This window comes from Pleurodeles waltl, chromosome 3_1, assembly GCF_031143425.1.
Source record: "Pleurodeles waltl isolate 20211129_DDA chromosome 3_1, aPleWal1.hap1.20221129, whole genome shotgun sequence".
In the NCBI taxonomy this organism is placed as follows: Eukaryota; Metazoa; Chordata; class Amphibia; order Caudata; family Salamandridae; genus Pleurodeles; species Pleurodeles waltl.
This window is the reverse complement of record NC_090440.1, coordinates 1831502483-1831522428: the sequence shown is the minus strand read 5'-3', so window position 1 is coordinate 1831522428 and position 19946 is coordinate 1831502483. Positions and strand designations below refer to the sequence as shown.

The following is a 19946-nucleotide window of genomic DNA, read 5'->3' as shown; positions in this document are numbered from 1 at the left end:
ACTAGGTCTACCCACACAAGTGAGGTACCATTTTTATCAGGAGACTTGGGGGAATGCTGGGTGAAAGGAACTTCATGGCTCCTCTCAGGTTCCAGAACTTTCTGTCACCAAAATCTGAGGGAAAGGTTTTTTGCCAAATTTTGCGGTTTGCAAAGGATTCTGGGTAACAGAACCTGGTGAGAGCCCAACTAGTCGCCCCATTCTGAATCCCCCTAGGTGTCTAGTTTTTAAAAAGTATAGGTTTTCTAGGTTTCCCTGGATGTCGGCTGAGCTAGAGGCCAAAATCCACAGCTAGGCACTTTCCAAAAAAGCACGTCAGATTTCAATGCAAAAATGTGATGTGTCCATGTTGCGTTTCCTGGTACGGGCATTATGCCTACACACACAAGTGAGGTACCATTTTTATCAGGAGACTTGGGGGAACACAAAATAGAAGAACAAGTGTTTTTGCCCCTAGTCTTTCTCTACATTTTTTCCTTCAAAATGAAAGACATGGTAAAAAATACGACTATTTGAGAAATATCCTGTAATTCACATGCTAGCATGGGGACCCCGTAATTCAGAGAAGTTCAAATAACCACCACTTCTCAACACCTTTTCTTTTGCCCGTTTTTGAAATGCAAAGGTTTCCTTGATACCTATTTTTCACTCTTAATATTTCACCAAATGAATTGCTGTATACCCAGTATACAATGAAAACCCAATGCAAGGTGCAGCTCATTTAGTGGCTCTGGGTACCTAGGGTTCTTGATGAACCTACGAGCCCTATCTATCCCCACAACCAGAAGAGTCCTGCAGACGTAACTGTATATTGCTTCCAAAAATCTGCCATAGCTGGAAAAAGTTATAGAAGAAAACATGGGCATAAATGGCTTCTTTTTTCACCTCAATTTCAATATTTTTTTTATTTTAGCTGTTACTTTGTGTAGGAAAACCTTAAAGGATCTACACAAATGACCCCTTGCCGAATTCAGAATGTTGTCTACTTTTCAGAAATGTTTAGCTGTCCGGGAACCAGTATTGGTTTGACACCCATTTCTGGCACTAACTGGAAGGAGGCTGAAAGCACAAAAAATTGAAAAAATGGGTTATGTCCCAGTATAATGCCGAAATTGTGTTCAAAAATTTGTTTTTCTGATTAAAGTCTGCCTGTTTCCTGAAATCTGGAAAGATGGTGATTTTAGATCCTCAAACCATTTGTTTATGTCATTTTCAGGGAAAAAACACAAGCTTTCTTCTGCAGTCCTTTTTTCCCCCATTTTTTTTAAATGAAATTTTCACTGTATTTTGGCTAATTTTTTTGGTCTCCTCCAGGGGAACCCACAAACTCTGGGTACCTCTAGAACACTAGGATGTTGGGGAAAAAAAGGACATAAATTTGGCGTGGGTAGCTTATGTGGACAAAACGTTATGATGGCCTAAGCGCGAACTGCCCCAAATATAAAAAAAAAAGGCCTAGAACCTGAGGGGGAAAAGGCCTAGCACGAGGGGGAAAAGGCCTGGCAGCGAAGGGCTTAATGGACAATATTGTTTTCTGATGTTTTCATTGTTCTGTTTTTGCATCTGGGTTTTTCTTTTTTTTTTTTTTTCTTTTTTTTTTATCAAATGCTTTTTTCCCCCTCTAAGGTTAGCTCCATATTTTTTACTTTGGATGCCCTTTGTGAATATTCCTGCAACTTTTATGTGCAATCATTCTCCTCTCTAGGTGTGCACACTTCCTCTCTTAAGAAAAGTTAGCATGGTGGCACTGGCAGAAGGTTGTCATTATAATCTATTCATTTTCTTTTGGGGAAAGATAATAGCCAATGTGAGACTTCCGCTTCCCACAAAAAAAAAAACGCTATGAATCCAAGGTGTTTCAAGCTTTAGCTATATCTCGCATTAGAGATCCCTAGATAGGATTTCTAAAATTCAGACACAAACACATAAGCTGTCCCCACCAAGAACCTTAAAACATTGCACAATTATCAGAAGCATGTGCTGTGTTACTTGCAACAACTCAATGGCGCCTAACGGTAGATCGAACCTAAACTCCCAATTAATAACTATCGGTGGCAGGAAGCACTTTCACTTTATCATATTTCATAAAAGTTTTAATGAAGGTTCCCACTGGAAAAAAGAATAGAACAGAAATGCGGGGAGAAATAGAAAATTGGCTGAACGTGCCAACTAAGCTTAGCATTCTCAAAATGTGATTATTATTCCCCTTTGTCTAGTTATTTGGTAATCTGCCACAGGAAACATGAGAATGTGTGAAAATACGGGGGTATATAAAATTAGTTGTTAATCAAATACTCCGCTGCTGAGGCCATGAGCTCTCCCCTTTAATTATAAGCACTGCAGTTCAGTAGAGGCATGGCCTTGATTAAGGCCCACTACCAGAACACCCTCATGGCGTATACAAATTAATGGTTTTCTCATTTGGATGTTAAAAGATCCGTTGTGGGCTACAAAACATCCTACACAGAGCGCCTCTTTCTAATGCTGCACTTACACCACAGAAGCACATTAGCTCTATAAACGAACTCTGAAGTTGGCTTATTGTGGTTGCAAAAAATGTCTGCTGAAATAAAAGTGGTCACCGTTTCTAAAGCCTATGAGCTTGGAATCAATCCCTTACCTCTGCCAATGAGCATATTGAGCCCAAGGCTTCCCCTCGAAATCCATAAGTTTCCAAGCTTTCCAGATCCTCGTGGCTGTTGATTTTAGAAGTGTAGTGTCGAACTGCCATGACTGGAGTATCCGCAGCCTTGATCCCATCACCATTGTCACGTATCTCTATCTTATCAAATCCGTAATTTTCCTGTAAAAGTTCAAATGGGCATAGTCAATGGCCTACTTCATACCATCATATAGTAGTAAAATTAAGTATGGTGTGAATGAAATGTCTTGTTCAGTAAAAAAAAAAAAAAAAAAGGCAAATGTACAAGCCGAGGTAGGTAAACAATGTTAGTAACAGTTATTACTTAATATTTACTTTTCAAAACTCATACTAGAACAAGGGTTGCAGCTAGCACAGAGCCATGCATCAGATTCTGTCAGACTATGTTAATGAATTATTTTTGGAATGCACAGCTCATCAAAATCAATAACTCATTTGCACTCAGTAGAGTTGGTAGGATCACCCAGTGAACTAAATGTGAATCCTGGCAAACCCAATTCAGTCTTCCGTCCTTTTAAGATCAGTAAGTTGAATACCATTAAACTAGTTAACAGTTACTCTCCGTCCGCCAGTGCGCTAAGACAACTGCAAGTCTACTCCAGATGCTCCGTGGTCTTGTAATAACATTCTAGAGAAGAACCTAAGCTCTACTGGTTTGGGGGATAAGGGAACTCAAGTGAAACCCCACTCATGGAGGGTGGCGACTGCCCCCCTGTAAAGGGCTATGGCTCAATTGGCTGCTGATAACACCTGTTTTTTTACTTTATACCTCTGAAAGGGAAAATGGCCTATCGTCTCTCCCCTTTAAAACTTGTGTGCTACCTCCCCCTTCCAGGTGGCCCATCATTTACCCCCCGCACAGTATATAAACGTTACAAGTCAGCTTTAGGTATGGCAGAAACTCTAGAAGCTAAGCAGGGCTAACAGTATCCCTGGACCCATGGAGGACAAGGTAGGTATATACTAAATTATGGCTGCCCCCTGCAGGATATCTTTGGCCACCTGAGGACATGGGAAAATTGCTTGCTCCTTGGATACCTGTCCCAAGGTTCCAAGTGGTCTGTGGCTTCCAGACATCCACATCTCCTTCCTGTTAAACCAGCTTTGGTGTACCCTATACCTAAACCCCTTGTTCTCCCCCAACTCCTGTGTTGAACTTGACAACACCTACAGAACGGGGGAACTTAGTTGGAGATGTCTGGTGCGATATACACACTCAGGTCAACTTCTGCCTTTAATAACAGATTCAGAATAAGGCGAAAAAGACTTATCACTTCCACTTGATTAGATAAGTGTTTCAAGTAGGCTTACCCAAATACCTTCAAAGCAGAATAAATGTTATCCAAATCAAGTGCTTACTTGTGCTTCAGCTGGACGTAGATGATAATGAATTTCCCAGCACAGAGACATGTTTATTAGGCATATGGCTCCATTTACAGCCTCCTCTAAAGGTTGGGGATGTCCTAGCAAGAGGAGAGGAGCGGTGTGGACTACCAGACTAGAAAAACCACAGCAATATCCAGCTGACTGAAGCCTGCACATGCAATGTCTCAAGACATTGAGTCACTAGAGCTACAAAAAGCTGCTGAGTGATTAAAGGTTAAGAACCTGCAGACGTACATTACAGAGTTTGAATTGTGATGGCCCCAGCCAGGACCATCTCTAACCCGAGGAGAGTATGCATCTCCCAGTTTCCAGTCTCAAAGAGACAAAAATGTCCTTCAATCCTCATCCGAAGTCAATGTGTCGCATTGGATGGACCAGTTGCCCTATTTCCAAAATTATTTGAAAACCTCTCTATGCCTTATACTCCAAAGTTATATATATTTTAAGGCCACAGTTGGTCTTTGACTTTAAATCTCAAATCTCAGTCCCTTGTGGTCCACTCTGTGGGTGCAACAGACCACCCAGGCCAACAATTTTAATCATGTTATGTTGTTCTAAAGGGATGCCCGCTGTAACTGTGTCCAATATACTGAACTTTGCCCTAACATGCTCTTTCCCGATTCTCAGGACACCCGCCTCCTTGCATTCTCTGTATCATCCATTTCAACTACCGAATCACTGATGGTCCCATTCACTGGAAACCACAACATTCTTGTAATGTTGAACTCTGTAGACCTTTTCTTTTTTAAAACATGTGTGAGACCAATGTTGGATGGTGGTTTTTCAGGTTTTGCTTTTAAGGCTTCATTTTGAAATTTCAAAGACAAAAACCCAGTTAGCTGTCTAAATTTTCACCCAACGCTGCAAAAAAATTTAAGGCAGGTGGAAGACAAATTATGCTCAACTGGCTACTTCACCTCAGCCTAATCGGTTACAGTTTGAGAAGAAAATCATTAGTAAAACCTTTAGCCAAATTCAAGTCATTGAGCCAGGGATTCAATATGATGTGCCGAGTTCACGGCTCACCCAAAAGATAAACTGTCAATACAGTCAACACTTTTGTAGTTTTTAGCACCTAATGCATAAATGCGAAATCAGTGTTTGGGTCATATTTCAGTACCATACCTTGCTAGAACCTCCTTGCGTGACTTTCCTGCGTTCTTCACCTAACTATGAATATAAACTTAAATTATTTTCAAGGTAATAGGTCTGAAGGGACATTCATGGTGTCATAATTATGGTGCCTGGATCCATTACTACCTCTTAGAGTAACTGCTCAACTTCAGTACAACAGGATAAGCTCCTTCTATTTCTTCCGTATTGGCTTTTATTGACTATATAAAAACCTTAAATGAGAATAAAAAGCTTTTTCAGTCTTCACCTCTTTGATCTGATACGTGCATCATCTAGAGATGTGTCTGCTTAGGATGAACACGTCACCCAAGGTCATTATGGACATTGTCTACAAATTACAGATTTCAGGTGTGTTAGTATACGTAGTTCAATGGAAACAAAACAAGACTACAACACAGAGGATGAATTATGTCATCACACAAAAGTCCAGGACTGTAAACAGTGTCTGCAATAACACTAGAGCTAATGGTGAGTCTACCTCTGCTGCAGAACACATTGAAGTCTTGGCTAATAACTTAAATCTAATTTTACAGTTGACATTCAGACTCCCGTGCCTTCCTGTTCTGGCATACTGCATAGGTTTCCAATATATGAACAAACAGTGAGATGTATTCCCCACAAATTCTAGAAACCACACGAGTCTTTTCACCCCAGTTTCTATTTCGTTTAGAAATTGAGGCTCAAGTAGAAGAAGAGTATGCAAACGTTCGCCCATGAACACCCAATTTTTTATTTTCAATGATTTCAGGAAAATGCAGAAATCGATATCAGTTAAAGGTACTACTATTTGAAAGATTATCAATTTTATCAATATATTTGTGTTGTCTATGTATTTCACGGGGAATGCATATTTCCCGCAACAAATTACAATGGATGATTGTATCTTCTTTTGTTACTTTCCCATACTATTCACATGATTTGGTATTTTTTTTTTAAATGCTAATTAATTCCTTTATATTTTGGAAGGTGAGGTGCATGGGCGTCCCTGAAAACAATGAATATGCTCAGCCACAATTCCCAGTTCAGTGAGAAACTGTTTAGAAATAACTGTACCCAGGAGACGTACCAATTTAATATCGATGCTGGTGGCGTTGGCATCTATGGAATTTTCTACTAACTCCTTCACCACACTAACGACTGACGTAACCACCTGAGAACTTGACAGGAGGCGAACAGTTGATGATGGCAGCTGATGCATTTTGAAGACCTTAAGGAGAGGGCCAAGATGTTTGGTTAGGTTGCAGTTTCCAACATTTTAAAATTATAACATACCATACGTTCAATAGCAATTAAACTAGGTCCTGAAGAGGGTCCTGTAGTGATTAAGTTCTATGTTCAAACATGAATGGCTTGCCTTTGGCTGTGGAACACTCATCTTACCAATGACCTCGGTTTTTTACTGCTAACAAAACAATCACAAATATAAACATAACAATCCCTTTTGAACAATTGGAAAGCATCAGCGTTTGTGGAAATGTGTGCAGTGCAAAACCACAATTCACTACTGAAGGCCGCCTTAAAGTCGGAAGAGTATAGTACCATAATCAGTTGGAACCCGCATGTACACTCAAAAGCCAAAAAATTCCATATCGGAATATATGCTTTCTTTTTGCCACACAGGTAGTAAACTTCTAATGGCAGCTCCGTATCAAAAAACAATTTTGAGAAAAATGGGCTTTGTGCTGTATATTCTTTGGCCAGTGCTTTCATAAAAACATTTCACTAAAACAATTCACAAAAGACCAGCTATTGCTCCTACAAAATAGAACAGGTTGTATAGCGAGCATGACCCAGGGTGATTGGTAAAGAGAGCCTCAAGGAGCTCCAGGAAGCAGATACTCGGAAGAAGTTGGACCTCCTGGTCTGACGGATGTCCAAATTAGAGTTTCAATAGTTCTTCAAATTATGTGGCAGGCAGACTCGGCCCCCCTAGAGTAAACACACACATAAATCAGTTCTGGTGCTCGGCACCAGCATTTTATTTGGCCACTCCTGCGCTTACGAAAGCCTGCCACATGGTGACGCTGTTTGTTCGACTGTGACGGAGTAACCCATCCCCCAATATCTAAACCAGGCCCTTGGAGACGAACACAGCAACAGTTATTTATTCAATAAACATTAAAAACACACATTCTTACAGCTTTGGGACCTGGAATAGTTAGAATTGTCACACCAGTAGTATGATGGTTAGCAATTGTGCTGATACTGTAATTGGCAGCGCTAACAGCGGCAACTGAGCGATGCAGGCGGAAGTGACCTCTTGACTAGGGCCCCGACACCTTTTTTGTAGAAATTACTCACTCACTATATAAGCAAATATATGTGCAGTGATACACTAAGAATACAGGTGTCTGCAAGAACACATGCCCAGTCACGGTATGCAGGGGCACAGACATACTAAAAATAATTTCTGAAGGATTACATTTCCAATTAAAATAAAGTGTAGGGTAACCTGATACTGGGAAGAGAGGTGGTGGTAGAAGTGGGTGTGAGAAGTGCAGGCAAGACCAGTCTTCCGCATACCAATTGTTCTTTGTATGTAATATGCACACCCACAATCCTTCTGCGTAATAATGAATCAGATAGGTGCATTTTTGTTTAGAGCAAAATAATTTTTACCAGTCCTGCTGGATAGTGTAAAATGTTATTTGCTTGTTATACCAAGTGTGCTTGTACCTTACAGGATCGAAACGCTATCGTTTGGGGGTTCTTACTATTAGGGCAACCGTATTTTAAAATGCCGTAATTCAACAGGAAGGGAAAGTTCTAAACTATTTTAGCAATGGAAAGGCTTGCACCTTGTGTGGTTGTGATGAAGGGACTATGAACGAGATTTTCTGAATGTAGTGAGAATCTAACGGCCAGATGTAGCAAGCAGTTTTGCCCATTCGGTGTCTATGGGAAAATGTGTTCGTACATATGGCCCAAAATCCTTGTACAAAGAAAGGCTCAGTGATTAAGTATTTGGCAGCTGCAGAGCTGTTATGAATGTCAACCATATTTCGCGCACAGTGATTCTGAAAGCACCACCTGGAACGTGTGCTTGGCACAACTTAAAATTAACTGCATTCTAACAAAACAGAAGAAATGAGCATGGTATTAACATAAAAACAATGTGTGTACTTCCAGCACATGTTCTTAACGCTGGGTATTATCTATTCCGTTGCTGCCAAATGCCAAACAGTATAAACACCAGGCATCAACTTTCATGGTAGAGCAACCTTATGGATCAGCCTGTGAGTGCAGCCAGAATCCTCTAAGATGCAAGAGCTCACAATAGGATAACCAAAGAGTCCATCCAGTGAGTGCTGGATATTGGTGATGGTCCCAAAGCCTCATAAAATCTCCTTCCAAGCCCAAAGATACCAAACATGTCAGCTTTTTTAAACAAACAGTGCCCGTTCCAATATCAACATAGTGTATACGAGGCCAGTAGAGGTTAAATTAGCCCTGGTGGAGTTCTGCTATGTGGAAAGCCGCAAAGTAGAGAAAAAAACTCCTACTGCTTGCACTGACGTAACGCCAGGAGTTTACCCCACACTGTGAAATCAGCGCAAGCTGCACAATGCACAGTGCAAGAGGGCACAGCTTCTTTCTGCCGCTTGAGTAGATGTTTTACCTAAATGGCAGGTTCCTCAACGCAAGTGGCAGGTTTCTCAACGCAAAGTTTGGCGACCTGCCACAATCACGTGGGTTGAGAAATCTCGCCAGGAGGTGGTCTATTATTTGATTTTGCTCCCTTACGCTCGCCACTTTACAGATGGTGAGTGAGAGGAAAAACTCCGCTCTGCGCCACTCCACAGAGTTTTTGTGAACTCTGCGCAGAGTGGGCAAAACTCTGCGAACTCCGCCAGCGAAGCCAAGTTAATCGCCCATCCCTATGGGAAATGAGACCAAGCTCTTTTGGGAACCACATTTCCCTTGATACTCCTTGTCACACACCATCCTCCCTGATGCGATGACATAGTATGCGTCAACACAGAAGCCCTTTCTCGGGAGGGCTACATGGAACAGGTATAAATGAAGTCCTTGTGGCTTGGTACAGCATCTTCGGGAAGGGGTTGAGTCATTAGGACATTAGCTGATAATATGCATATTTCGTTTTTCTTCCTTACGCTGCTGCATGCTGTATGCTGTATGTGTTGTCCACATCTGATTACAACTACTAGTGTTTGACTACAGGTGCAAGCCCCACACTCCTCCCATGTAGAGTATAAAAATAGGGCTCTAAGACCTACTTTTCAGTTCAGAACTGAGCCTGCAGAAAGACTCCCAGAGGACTGCCTGCTACTGTGACTTGATGTGCGCTCTGCCATACCGCTGCTGTACATGGAAGGACTGCTTTGGTGCCTGGAGTTTGCCTTGCACCTCCAAAGGCCAGCCCTGCATCTTCACCTGCACCCAGGACTTCCAGAAGTGACCCCAAAGGCTAGTTTTCTTGCCCTCCTGTTCAGTCAAAGGGACAGAACAGGCTCCAACCATCCTGAACCCATACCAGGTTCCATTGTGAGTGAGTCCTGAACCTTAAATGGTCTCCATTCACTTCTATGCCTTTGGTTTTAGTGCTAAAGGTGCCTGGATGGACAATTTCTAAAACTGAGGACTTACTGGTTTGAACCTTAAACTCTAAAAATGCATTATTCGGTTCTACTAATTGGACATTGGTGGTTTTGGTGTCAAATAAGTTATAAAAATGTCTCTATTTTTCTAAATTGTTTTTTTTAATGGTGTAGTGTTTTCACTGTATTGCTGTTTGTGTGATGCATAAATACTTAACACATTGCCTTTAAGTTTAGCCTGACTGTGTTTTGTGCCGAGGTCCCAAGAGTTAAGTACAGGCGAAATTATTGACTTCTTGTCGTTCACCCTGCAAGAGATTGTGGCTGTTGCTTTAACAGGATTTACACCTCAGTCAACCAACAACCCCATTTCTCACAGGATGGTTCTCAGAGTATGACCCCAATGTCCTTCAGATTTATGACTCTTCTAATCGATTGTTATGAGGTTGTGGGTTCTCCTTAGTGCCTGGGTTGGACACCTTTACTTTAGCATTAGGCCCATAGCCTGTGCCTTTACACGTAGACACGTTTTATTCATTTCATATATTTTTAGTACAGCCGGCCTTTAGCTTGCTGTTTGTATACTTTAATAAACTGCTTCATTCTGAGAAGACATAGCTGTTTGCCCTGTATATTGTATCAGCCTTTTGTACAGATTTCACTTTCTGTCATGTTCAAGGCTGTGATATTCTAACTCGTATTGTCACTCCAAGAGCTCCGGAGTCAGTCCCCATTTCCTAGACACATTAGTATGCGAGATGTGTTCTTAGAACTCTGCAGGATTTATTATATAAACAAAACATGGGCCTAATGGGGGCAGAGGGCATTCCAGCTGTGACAGTCCTGCACTGCGCATCTTTCCATTGACAGCTTCGCTGTTCCTGGCGCGAACTCTTCAGCTACACAAGAGGACTGCTGTCCAGGCAACAGGAAGAATCTCGCCAACTTCTTCGGGTATGGTGTCAGGGGTCCCTCCTTTAGACCGGAACAGGCATAAGGGTTACCACCGCTATGGTTCCAGGTTTTAGACACAGTGTGTAGTTAGGAATCTTTAGGCTTTTAGGATCATACAAAGATGGTGGGACTGCTTATCTCCTTCACACTAATTGTAATGATGATCACTGTTTTATGTTTCATCTGTCTAATAATCACAACCTATGCTTTTTATAATAGCATGCAATTGCCTCATTCTGCATCTCTTATTCTGCCTTGGCAGGTGTGATTCTGAGTAACTGAGCGAAAGGGATATGACCTTTTCACCACGACTTCCCTGAGAAGTCAGAGTGTCAGGTCTAGGTTGCCACAAATCACCTTTCTTTGCTAAGCTTGGGTGAGGCACTACGTGCTAGGTAGGAATCAGGCCAACAGCCTCCAGACAGAGCAGGACCAACTCATTAATTTACACTTGGTGGTGCTGCCACCCTAAACACGCAGTGTTATTACCAAAATAGGAACTGCTTGATAAGTTGATACATTTCTCATTTATTTAGCACCAGAACATTAGCTACGTGTTTTAGACAAAATCCTGATAATGGCCCCAACAATTGTTTTCTAAAGGGGTTGAAAGGTGGACTAGATAAGGAGGCTGATCAAGGGGAAACTCTACAAACCCTTGATCAAATAATACAGGCATAACCGAAAATATCAAAAGCTGTTGTTTATTTCTTTGTGTTCGTATCTGTTTATTTCACCTTTTTTGCACTTGAACCCTGTGATTCATCACTATACATCTTTTCTAACACCCATGGGTTATGCCATTTTGTCTACTTTGAACTATTGAATATATGCATACTCTCTTTTCAATCCCTGGGTGTACCCTGGATATGTTACTGCAGTTTAATTAATTCACTTACAGATAAGATGTGAATCACTACATTCTTTGCTGATATTAGAACAATTAAACTTTTATAGGTCTATTGATCTTCCAAATTTCTTAATTTTATCCTATAAATTACCCTGAAGGAACCATCTCTTTGTGATCATTCCCAGGGATAATGGGCAGCCCCTACATACTTAAATCCTCTCCTATAACATTTACTCTCCAAGGTCGAGGCGAGTCCCGAATATATCACTACACTGTGTTAGATATAATGAATTGGGACAGTCATCCTCCTTGTGACAGGTTGGGGTGCACCCTCACCGCTGTGGAATGATCACCCTGTGGAGTCACAGTGAAACTCTTTCACACCAGACACCAACTACTTCATATACAAGTTCTTACTCACGGCTTACCTTATGCCTGTTAACTAGCATGTGATAGCCCCATTCATATCTAACATGTGCCCTAGTTGCCTTACTATACACGCCTCATTCCTTCATCCATTTAGGGAATACACATAGATAAACAATTCATTGCTAGAAGTACTAGATTGCTTGGTCTCCGCTGTGGGAAGCCATGAGCGGTCATTCTGTTTGATGGAAAGGTTTACATACACAGGATAAGACCAGTAAGTGACTTGGGAGCAATGCAGCGTAGTGCCAAGCCTTGAGGTTGGTTGCCTCGAAGTGCCCAGGCTAGCACACACAGTGGTCATTGTAGGAAAGTACCATCTTGCCTGGCATGTTACCCCCATATTTCACTGTATATATGTTGTTTTAGTCTATGTGTCACTGGGACCCTGCCAGGCAGGGCCCCAATGCTCATAAGTATGTGCCCTGTAGGTGTTCCCTGTGTGATGCCTAACTGTCTCACTGAGGCTCTGCTAACCAGAACCTCAGTGGTTATGCTCTCTCTGCTTTCCAAATTAGTCACTAACAGGCTAGTGACTAAATTTACCAATTCACATTGGCATACTGGTACACCCATATAATTCCCTAGTATATGGTACTGAGGTACCCAGGGTATTGGGGTTCCAGGAGATCCCTATGGGCTGCAGCATTTCTTTTGCCACCCATAGGGAGGTCTGACAATTCTTACACAGGCCTGCCAGTGCAGCCTGAGTGAAATAGCGTCCACGTTATTTCACAGCCATTTACCACTGCACTTAAGTAACTTATAAGTCATCTATATGTCTAACCTTCACCTGGTGAAGGTTGGGTGCAAAGGTACTTAGTGTGTGGGCACCCTGGCACTAGCCAAGGTGCCCCCACATTGTTCAGGGCAAATTCCCCGGACTTTGTGAGTGCGGGGACACCATTACACGCGTGCACTGTACATAGGTCACTACCTATGTACAGCGTCACAATGGTAACTCTGAATATGGCCGTGTAACAAGGGATAACTGGACCTGGCACAAGGTGTAAGTACCTCTGGTACCCACTACAAGCCAGGCCAGCCTCCTACATTGGTTGTGCAGCGGTGGGATAAGTACTTGTAACTACTTACCACTTTGTCATTTTGTATTTTTCATAAGAGAATAATATACAAAACAAGTTCAGTGTATGTACACCTTACCAAAACTTTTGCTTTTCTCCCCTTACACTTTCTACTAAGTGCTGAAAAGTACTCTAAAACTTCTAAAAGTTTCCAAAAAGTTAGAAAACGTTTTTCTCTGTTCTTTAAAAAGTTCTGAAACATTTTCTTTCTTCTCACTGTCTCTAAACCTTCTTCTATCATGTCTGATGTAGAGTCTGCTCTTAAAATGGTCAATACTACCTATGACAATTTGAATTACAAGAGCCTAACAAGTCTCTGCTTAGACAGAGGTTTAGTATTAGGAAAGAACACCACAAAAGAGTTTCTATATAACATGCTGATTGTGACTGATGACTCCCAAGCAGGCACTTCAAATGAGAAGTTAATAGATGGCTCCCATTCTGACTCAGGGGATAACCTTGAGGGAGGTGGGGACGGTTCTGTTCCAAATCTGCCCCTTAGCAGACCACCTAGCAATGCTGGTAGTAATAGGAGCTTCCATCATAGTAGGGGTGTTTTTATTCCTGGAGGCCAGGTTGTTAGAGTCCAGTCAGTTAGGGACAGATCTCCCTCTGTTGTTTCTAATTGATCCTCTGTGTCCAAGCATTCCCAACCCACCCACCCTGAAAACAACATGTTAGAAAGGGAACTCAAAAAGTTGAGAGTGGAAGAGACCAGACTGAAGCTTAAACAGAAACAGCTGGCTCTAGACAGGGAATCCCTAGACCTGGAGAAGGAGAGACAGAGATTGGGGTTTGGACCCCATGGTGGCAGCAATAGCAGTATTCCTGATAGTAATCCTGTTAGAGAGCATGATTCCAGGAATCTGCACAAGATAGTTCCCACTTACAAGGAGGGGGATGACATCAACAAGTGGTTTTCTGCACTTGAGAGGGCCTGTATGGTACAGAGGGTCCCTCAAAGGCAGTGGGCTGCTATATTGTGGCTATCTTTCAATGGAAAGGGTAGGGATAGGCTCCTTACTGTTAGATAAAGTGATGCTACCAACTTTGCAGTTTTGAAGGATGCACTCTTGGATGGATTTGGCTTAACCACTGAACAATACAGGATTAAGTTCAGAGACACCAGAAAAGAGTCCTCACAAGACTGGCTAGACTTTGTTGACTGTTCAGTGAAGGCCTTGGAGGGGTGGTTACATGGCAGTAAAGTTTTCTGACTATGAAAGCCTGTATAATCTTATTCTGAGAGAGCATATTCTGAATACCAATATCTAGTGGACTCAGATCTGACCTCTCCCCAAGAATTGGGAAAGAAGGCAGACAAATGGCTCAGAACAAGAGTGAACGGAAAACTTCATGCAGGAGGTGACAAGGATGGCAAGAAGAAGGATGGTAAGTCTTCTGACAAGGGCGGGGACAAATGTAAAAATGAGTCTTCATCAGGCCCACAAAAATCCTCTGGTGGGGGTGGTGGGTCCAAATCCTCTTCAAATCAAGTTAAAAAGCCTTGGTGTTATTTGTGTAAAGTCAAAGGCCATTGGACAACTGATGCCAGTTGTCCAAAGAAAAACACCAAACCTCCCACTACCACAACCCCTACTGCAAATGCTAGTGCCCCTAGTAATAGCAGTGGTGGTGGGAGCAAACCTACTAATAGCCAATCCAACGGAGTAGCTGGGCTCACTTTTGGTAATTTAGTTGGGGTTGGTCTTGTTAGGGAGACCACAGAGGCTGTGTTAGTCTCTGAAGGTGCCATTGATTTGGCCACCTTGGTTGCTTGTCCCCTTAATATGGATAAGTACAAGCAACTTCCCCTAATAAATGGTGTTGAGGTTCAGGCCTACAGGGACAGAGGTGCCAGTGTTACCATGATAATAGAGAAACTGGTGCACCCTGAACAACACCTACTTGGTCAGCAGTACCAAGTGACAGACGCTCATAACAACACTCTTAGCCACCTGTAGATTGTCTACTAGGGAACAATTTACAGACATCAGCTTGGGCAGAAGTGGAGTTGGAGGCTCATGCAGCAATGTTGGGCATTCCTAGGCATATTTTTGCTTTGAGAAGGGCTCAGGCCAAGAAGCAAAAAGGACAGGGTAACTTGGATCCTGGAACAATGGACCAAGTGCTCCCTAAAGCTAGGGGTAGCAAGGGTAAATCCCTACCCACTATCCCTCCCTCCACAGATGATTCTCCTTCTGAGGAAGAATAATTTCCTCCCTGTGCAGAACCTTCACCAGATGAGCTGGCAGCAGACACTGCTGAGCTTTTGGGTGGAGGGGGAGCTGCCAGGGAAGAGCATTACTTATTACCTATTTACTGCATTACTTCCTTTGCTATTATCTGCATAATTTTGGTTTGTGTACATATATATACACAAGATATCTTATCCTCATTCTGAGGGTACTCACTGAGATACTTTTGGCATATTGTCATAAAAATAAAGTACCTTTATTTTTAGTATATCTGTGTATTGTGTTTTCTTATGATATTGTGCATATGACACCAGTGTTATAGTAGGAGCTTTACATGTCTCCTAGTTCAGCCTAAGCTGCTTTGCATAGCTACCTTCTATCAGCCTAAGCTGCTAGAAACACCTCTTCTACACTAATAAGGGATAACTGGACCTGGCACAAGGTGTGAGTACCTCTGGTACCCACTACAAGCCAGGCCAGCCCACTACAGTCATTAAAAAGATTCTGGTGCTGAAACCACACAACCTATATCCAGAGAGAACAAACGTTCAGTTATTCTACATGTATGTCAGATATAGCTCATATAATAATATCTTAAAAGATGCAACCCACAGCATTTTATTCACATGACCCCAGATGCAAAGTTACTCTCAAAAGACTACTTGCCTGGAGGCTAGACCATTATTTAGATCCACTATTGAAAAGATTTCAAGGCTACATTTGAATTGTAAGAATTTGGGATGCTGGTTGAGGGGATTGGGCGGCAGGGGGAGAGGAACCCTACTCAAACAGCAACTACAATCCTTGTCAAGGTGAGTCAGGGTGAGTCACAAGTAACCCCAAATTAAACTGTGGGCAATCTTAAGCAGTCAGGCTTAAATTAACTTAGAGGCAATGTGTAAATTTATGCAGCAAGCCAACAGTAATAAACTAAAAACAAAAACCTCACACCAATTTTGAAAAATAATTTGAGACAAAAATCTCACACCCATTTAGAAAAATAAAGTAACATTTAATAAATAATTTAAGGTAAAAATGAAAATAAACCCAATCAGTAGAACAGGAGATATGCAATTTGTAAAGATTTAAGAGGATATTTAGCCAAAAAGCACATAGCACCAACTGTGCTTGTCAGGTTGAGCCAGACTGGGACAAAGTCACAAGCTCAGGCTGTCTGTTATAAAGCACGGGCCGGTTACAAGGACCAATTTAGGCCTGCTGAATAAGCATCCTGGTTGCGGATCGTTGCAAGGTCCAGCATCTAGGATGCGTTGCACAGCAGAGGCGATGCAAGGTCCTGGTGTAAAGATCTGTCACGAACCATCAGTTCTGAGGAGCGGTGAGGATGCAATGAGGGAATCTGCATTGTTTTCAAGGAAGCAGTCGATGAAGGGCTTGTGATGTGAAGTTCTGTGTCACATCCCAGCTGGTTCCTCAGACGTTCTGGGGCTTGCGGTGCAAAGTCCTACGTCCCCATTGAGGATGTCATCAATATGGGGCTTGCGATGCGAAGGCCTGTGTTGAAGATGCATCTCGCAGCAGCAGTTCTGATGAGGCTGAGAGCGGCAATGCAAAGTCCTGAGTCAGGGCTGTGTTGCACAGCGGTTCAGTTGCGGAGACTCTGAGATGTGATGTATCGCACAGTAGCTCCAATGCAGAGTTTCTAGGAGGCGATGTGTTGTACTGAATCTGCTCTGCTGGGACCACAGCCGGTCTGGCAGAGCACCTTATGTTCCACTTTCAAGGGTCCAGAAGTGAGGTGTCAACTCAAAGCAGGCAGAGGCCAGGTACTGGATTCAATGTGGTTGGAGCCTTCTGTCCCCAAGGCTTTGGTCAGAAGGCCAGACAACTAGCCCTTCGCCTCACTCTGGTGGTCCTGGGTTCAAGCAACAAGTCCAGTCCATTACTAAGGCATCAGGGCAGCAGGGCAGCACAGTGGCACTTCTTCTTTCAGAGCAGCAGAGCAGTCCTCCTTCTGAATTTCCCCACAGATCCAGATGTGTACTAAAGAGTTGGGAGCTGAGGTCCAATATGTATATCTGGTGACTACCTTGAAGTAGAAGAAGGTTTTGGAGGTTTCCACACCCCTCTCCCCCATGAGGAGCAGGCACCCCCTTCTTTCCTGTTCTGGCCCTAGCTAGTCTGGGGGTCACAAAAGACTAGTGTTAAACCCTTTGCGAGTGTGCTCAGTCGGAGGCTTTATGATGTGCAAGTGTGGTTGTTGATAGCTCCTCTCCCTCATCAGAGTCGCCACCCTGCCAGCATCTATGTTCCCTTTGTTGTAGGAAATGTAAAAAATAAGAGCACTACCATAAATATGAAACATGAAAACATTGTGCACGATCAAGCACAAGTAGAAACTTCACCGCTGTTCACAGTCAAAAACCAGTTTAGGCCTAACACCCACACTGACACAAGTAAGGTGAAAGGTTTATTCAAGGATGTAGTGAAATAAGTGACATGAAAGGGTCATCTGTTACAGGCCAACTAATGTCTAATCAACTCGCAAGTATTTACAACATTAGCACAGGAGTTCTGGCACACTCCCCGTGCCTACAAACAGATTGCACACTGATTAGACAAAGGGGACGTTACTGAATTAGCCCAAAGCACACAGGTGCACGACTTACACTAGGTGCAATGAACAAACTAAATTTCAAGCACTCAGAAGTCTCGGACACACAATGCTGTCAGCCGACACTTCAAATAAATTAAATTTACAAAAGAGCACGTATGTATTCATAGGTCAAACAATGCACGGTCATAAACCTTTGTTGAACGTATAATAAAAAGCAAGCAATGGCTTAGCCAAGGAATTTGGGATTATGGGGTCACGTCTTCAAGTGTTTTTCCATTTTAATTTGTAAACTTGCAAGATATCTATCATGTCTAATAAAGTATTGTATATAACGTAGTGTATAAAAAGGCAGATCGTGCAGGGCTGGGGTGCAGTTCGCCATGTTTTTCTCCCTGTAGCAACAGTAAATACTGTCTCTGTTGCCATTTTTGAGTCTCAAGAGCATTTTCCTTCACTCCATAACAGTAGCAGCTACACTTATGTGACTCAGGAACAGAAATGGTTAGGACAAGAAAATGCCAATTTTCTAAAAGTGCCATTTTCAAAATTGTCTGATTACGCTGTCTCCTTCCCAGGAGCAACGTTCCCTGCATGTACTACTGAAGGTCTCAAACAGAGACTTGTAATTGAATCTTTTCCAATTCTTCAGAAGGATGCTCTTGGCTTGATAAATACACTTCGCCACTTGTGGTGAATTTAGTAAAATGTATTATTCATCAACTGTTGCATCAACCACTTATGATGTCCATTAAAAGTATATATGAACGTTCAAAAATCCTGATCCAACTTGGGCTGATGCCCTTCTTCAGGGCATATATTGTCACAGTGTTTGTGTGTGCCCTTACATTGCAGGGATACGATGTTTAACGACACACACAAACACTGTATGAATGCTCAAAATCCTGATGCATTTCGGGCTCATGTTCTTCTTCAGGGGATATACTGACCACAGTGTTAGTGCAGTGTAGCCTCCAGCACACAATCAATTTACCAAGGAGACATTGCCTTAAGTTCATTTAGAATACCTACAACAGGAGTGAACTGTCTGCCAATATTGAGTATTTTCGAAATTGTGCCTTAAAATGAAGCTTTACCATTTAATAGGACTTTTAATTACAATGCGGTGGACCCCAAACTCGACATTTCTACGCGCTTCCTACTGAAAGTTATCACGTATTAAATCTAATAAGTTAACCTCATGTTACTTATGATGGTTTGTCCCAGATTAATCAGTAAATTTATGTCATCTGGGGTCATGTGACATTTGCACCCAAGTACGGGATAATGTGCGCAGTGTAAGGACGTCGGCCTTCCAGTTCTCCTCCACATGCAGAGTCACAGACTCATGATCTTGTGAGGAAACAGGCGCTTGGGCACAAACATGCACTAAAACTGTTAATCGCACGTAAGCATATGCCAATAAAGGAAAACAAATAAAATTCCACGTGTAACATTCTGATTTCACCTCAACTTAAGAAGTGCAGTTTAGTTGAAATTTCGACGCAATCCCTAATCTTTATTGACGCTCATTGGAAAAAAAAAAAAAGCAATAGTTCAGCACACCAGTCAAGTGTGTGTTCCTTAAAAACTGGTCAGTGGAGTCAGCCTGTTCCTGAAAGGCCTTCAACTCGTCACCACATATGTTGTTAGAAATGGGGTCTTTGGTTGGCAGTCAGGTTACCCTCTGTCCAAGCAAGGGCCCACACTCTAGTCAGGGTAAAAGAGAATCACCCACAGCTAACCTCCTCTCACCCCCTTGGTAGCTTGGCATGAGCAGGCAGGCTTAACTTCAGAGTGCTAGGTGTAAAGTATTTGTACCAAACACACAGTAACTTAATGAAAACACTACAAAATGACACAAGACAGGTTTAGAAAAATAGAGAATATTTATCTAAACAAAACAAGAACGAAATGACAAAAATCCACAATACACAAGTGAAGTTATCACTAAAAATGGAAAAAGAGTCTTCATGTAATTTTAAACACAACGCTAACGCTGTTAGTGTGAAAATGTTCCGTGGGTCTTTGCTGTCCCTGGGACTTCAAACAACAGGATGCAAGAGCTAATTCAAGCCTTTGGAGAGTTCTTCACAAGAAGGAAGGCAAACAAAGTC

General features: G+C 42.3%; 1 protein-coding gene across 3 annotated transcripts in view; it reads right to left on the bottom strand.

Annotated features, from left to right (window-relative positions):
* PMS1 (PMS1 homolog 1, mismatch repair system component) overlaps positions 1 to 19946 on the bottom strand; it is a 668051-nt gene that overhangs the window by 639815 nt on the left and 8290 nt on the right. For all 3 annotated transcript variants that reach the window (XM_069225897.1, XM_069225898.1, XM_069225899.1), the window contains exons 2-3: positions 6249 to 6389; positions 2621 to 2803 (exon numbers count right to left, since the gene is read on the bottom strand). In XM_069225897.1, the coding sequence (XP_069081998.1) occupies positions 2621 to 2803; positions 6249 to 6380 (315 nt within the window). In that variant the 5' untranslated portion in view covers positions 6381 to 6389. The remainder of the gene's footprint in view (positions 1 to 2620; positions 2804 to 6248; positions 6390 to 19946) is intronic.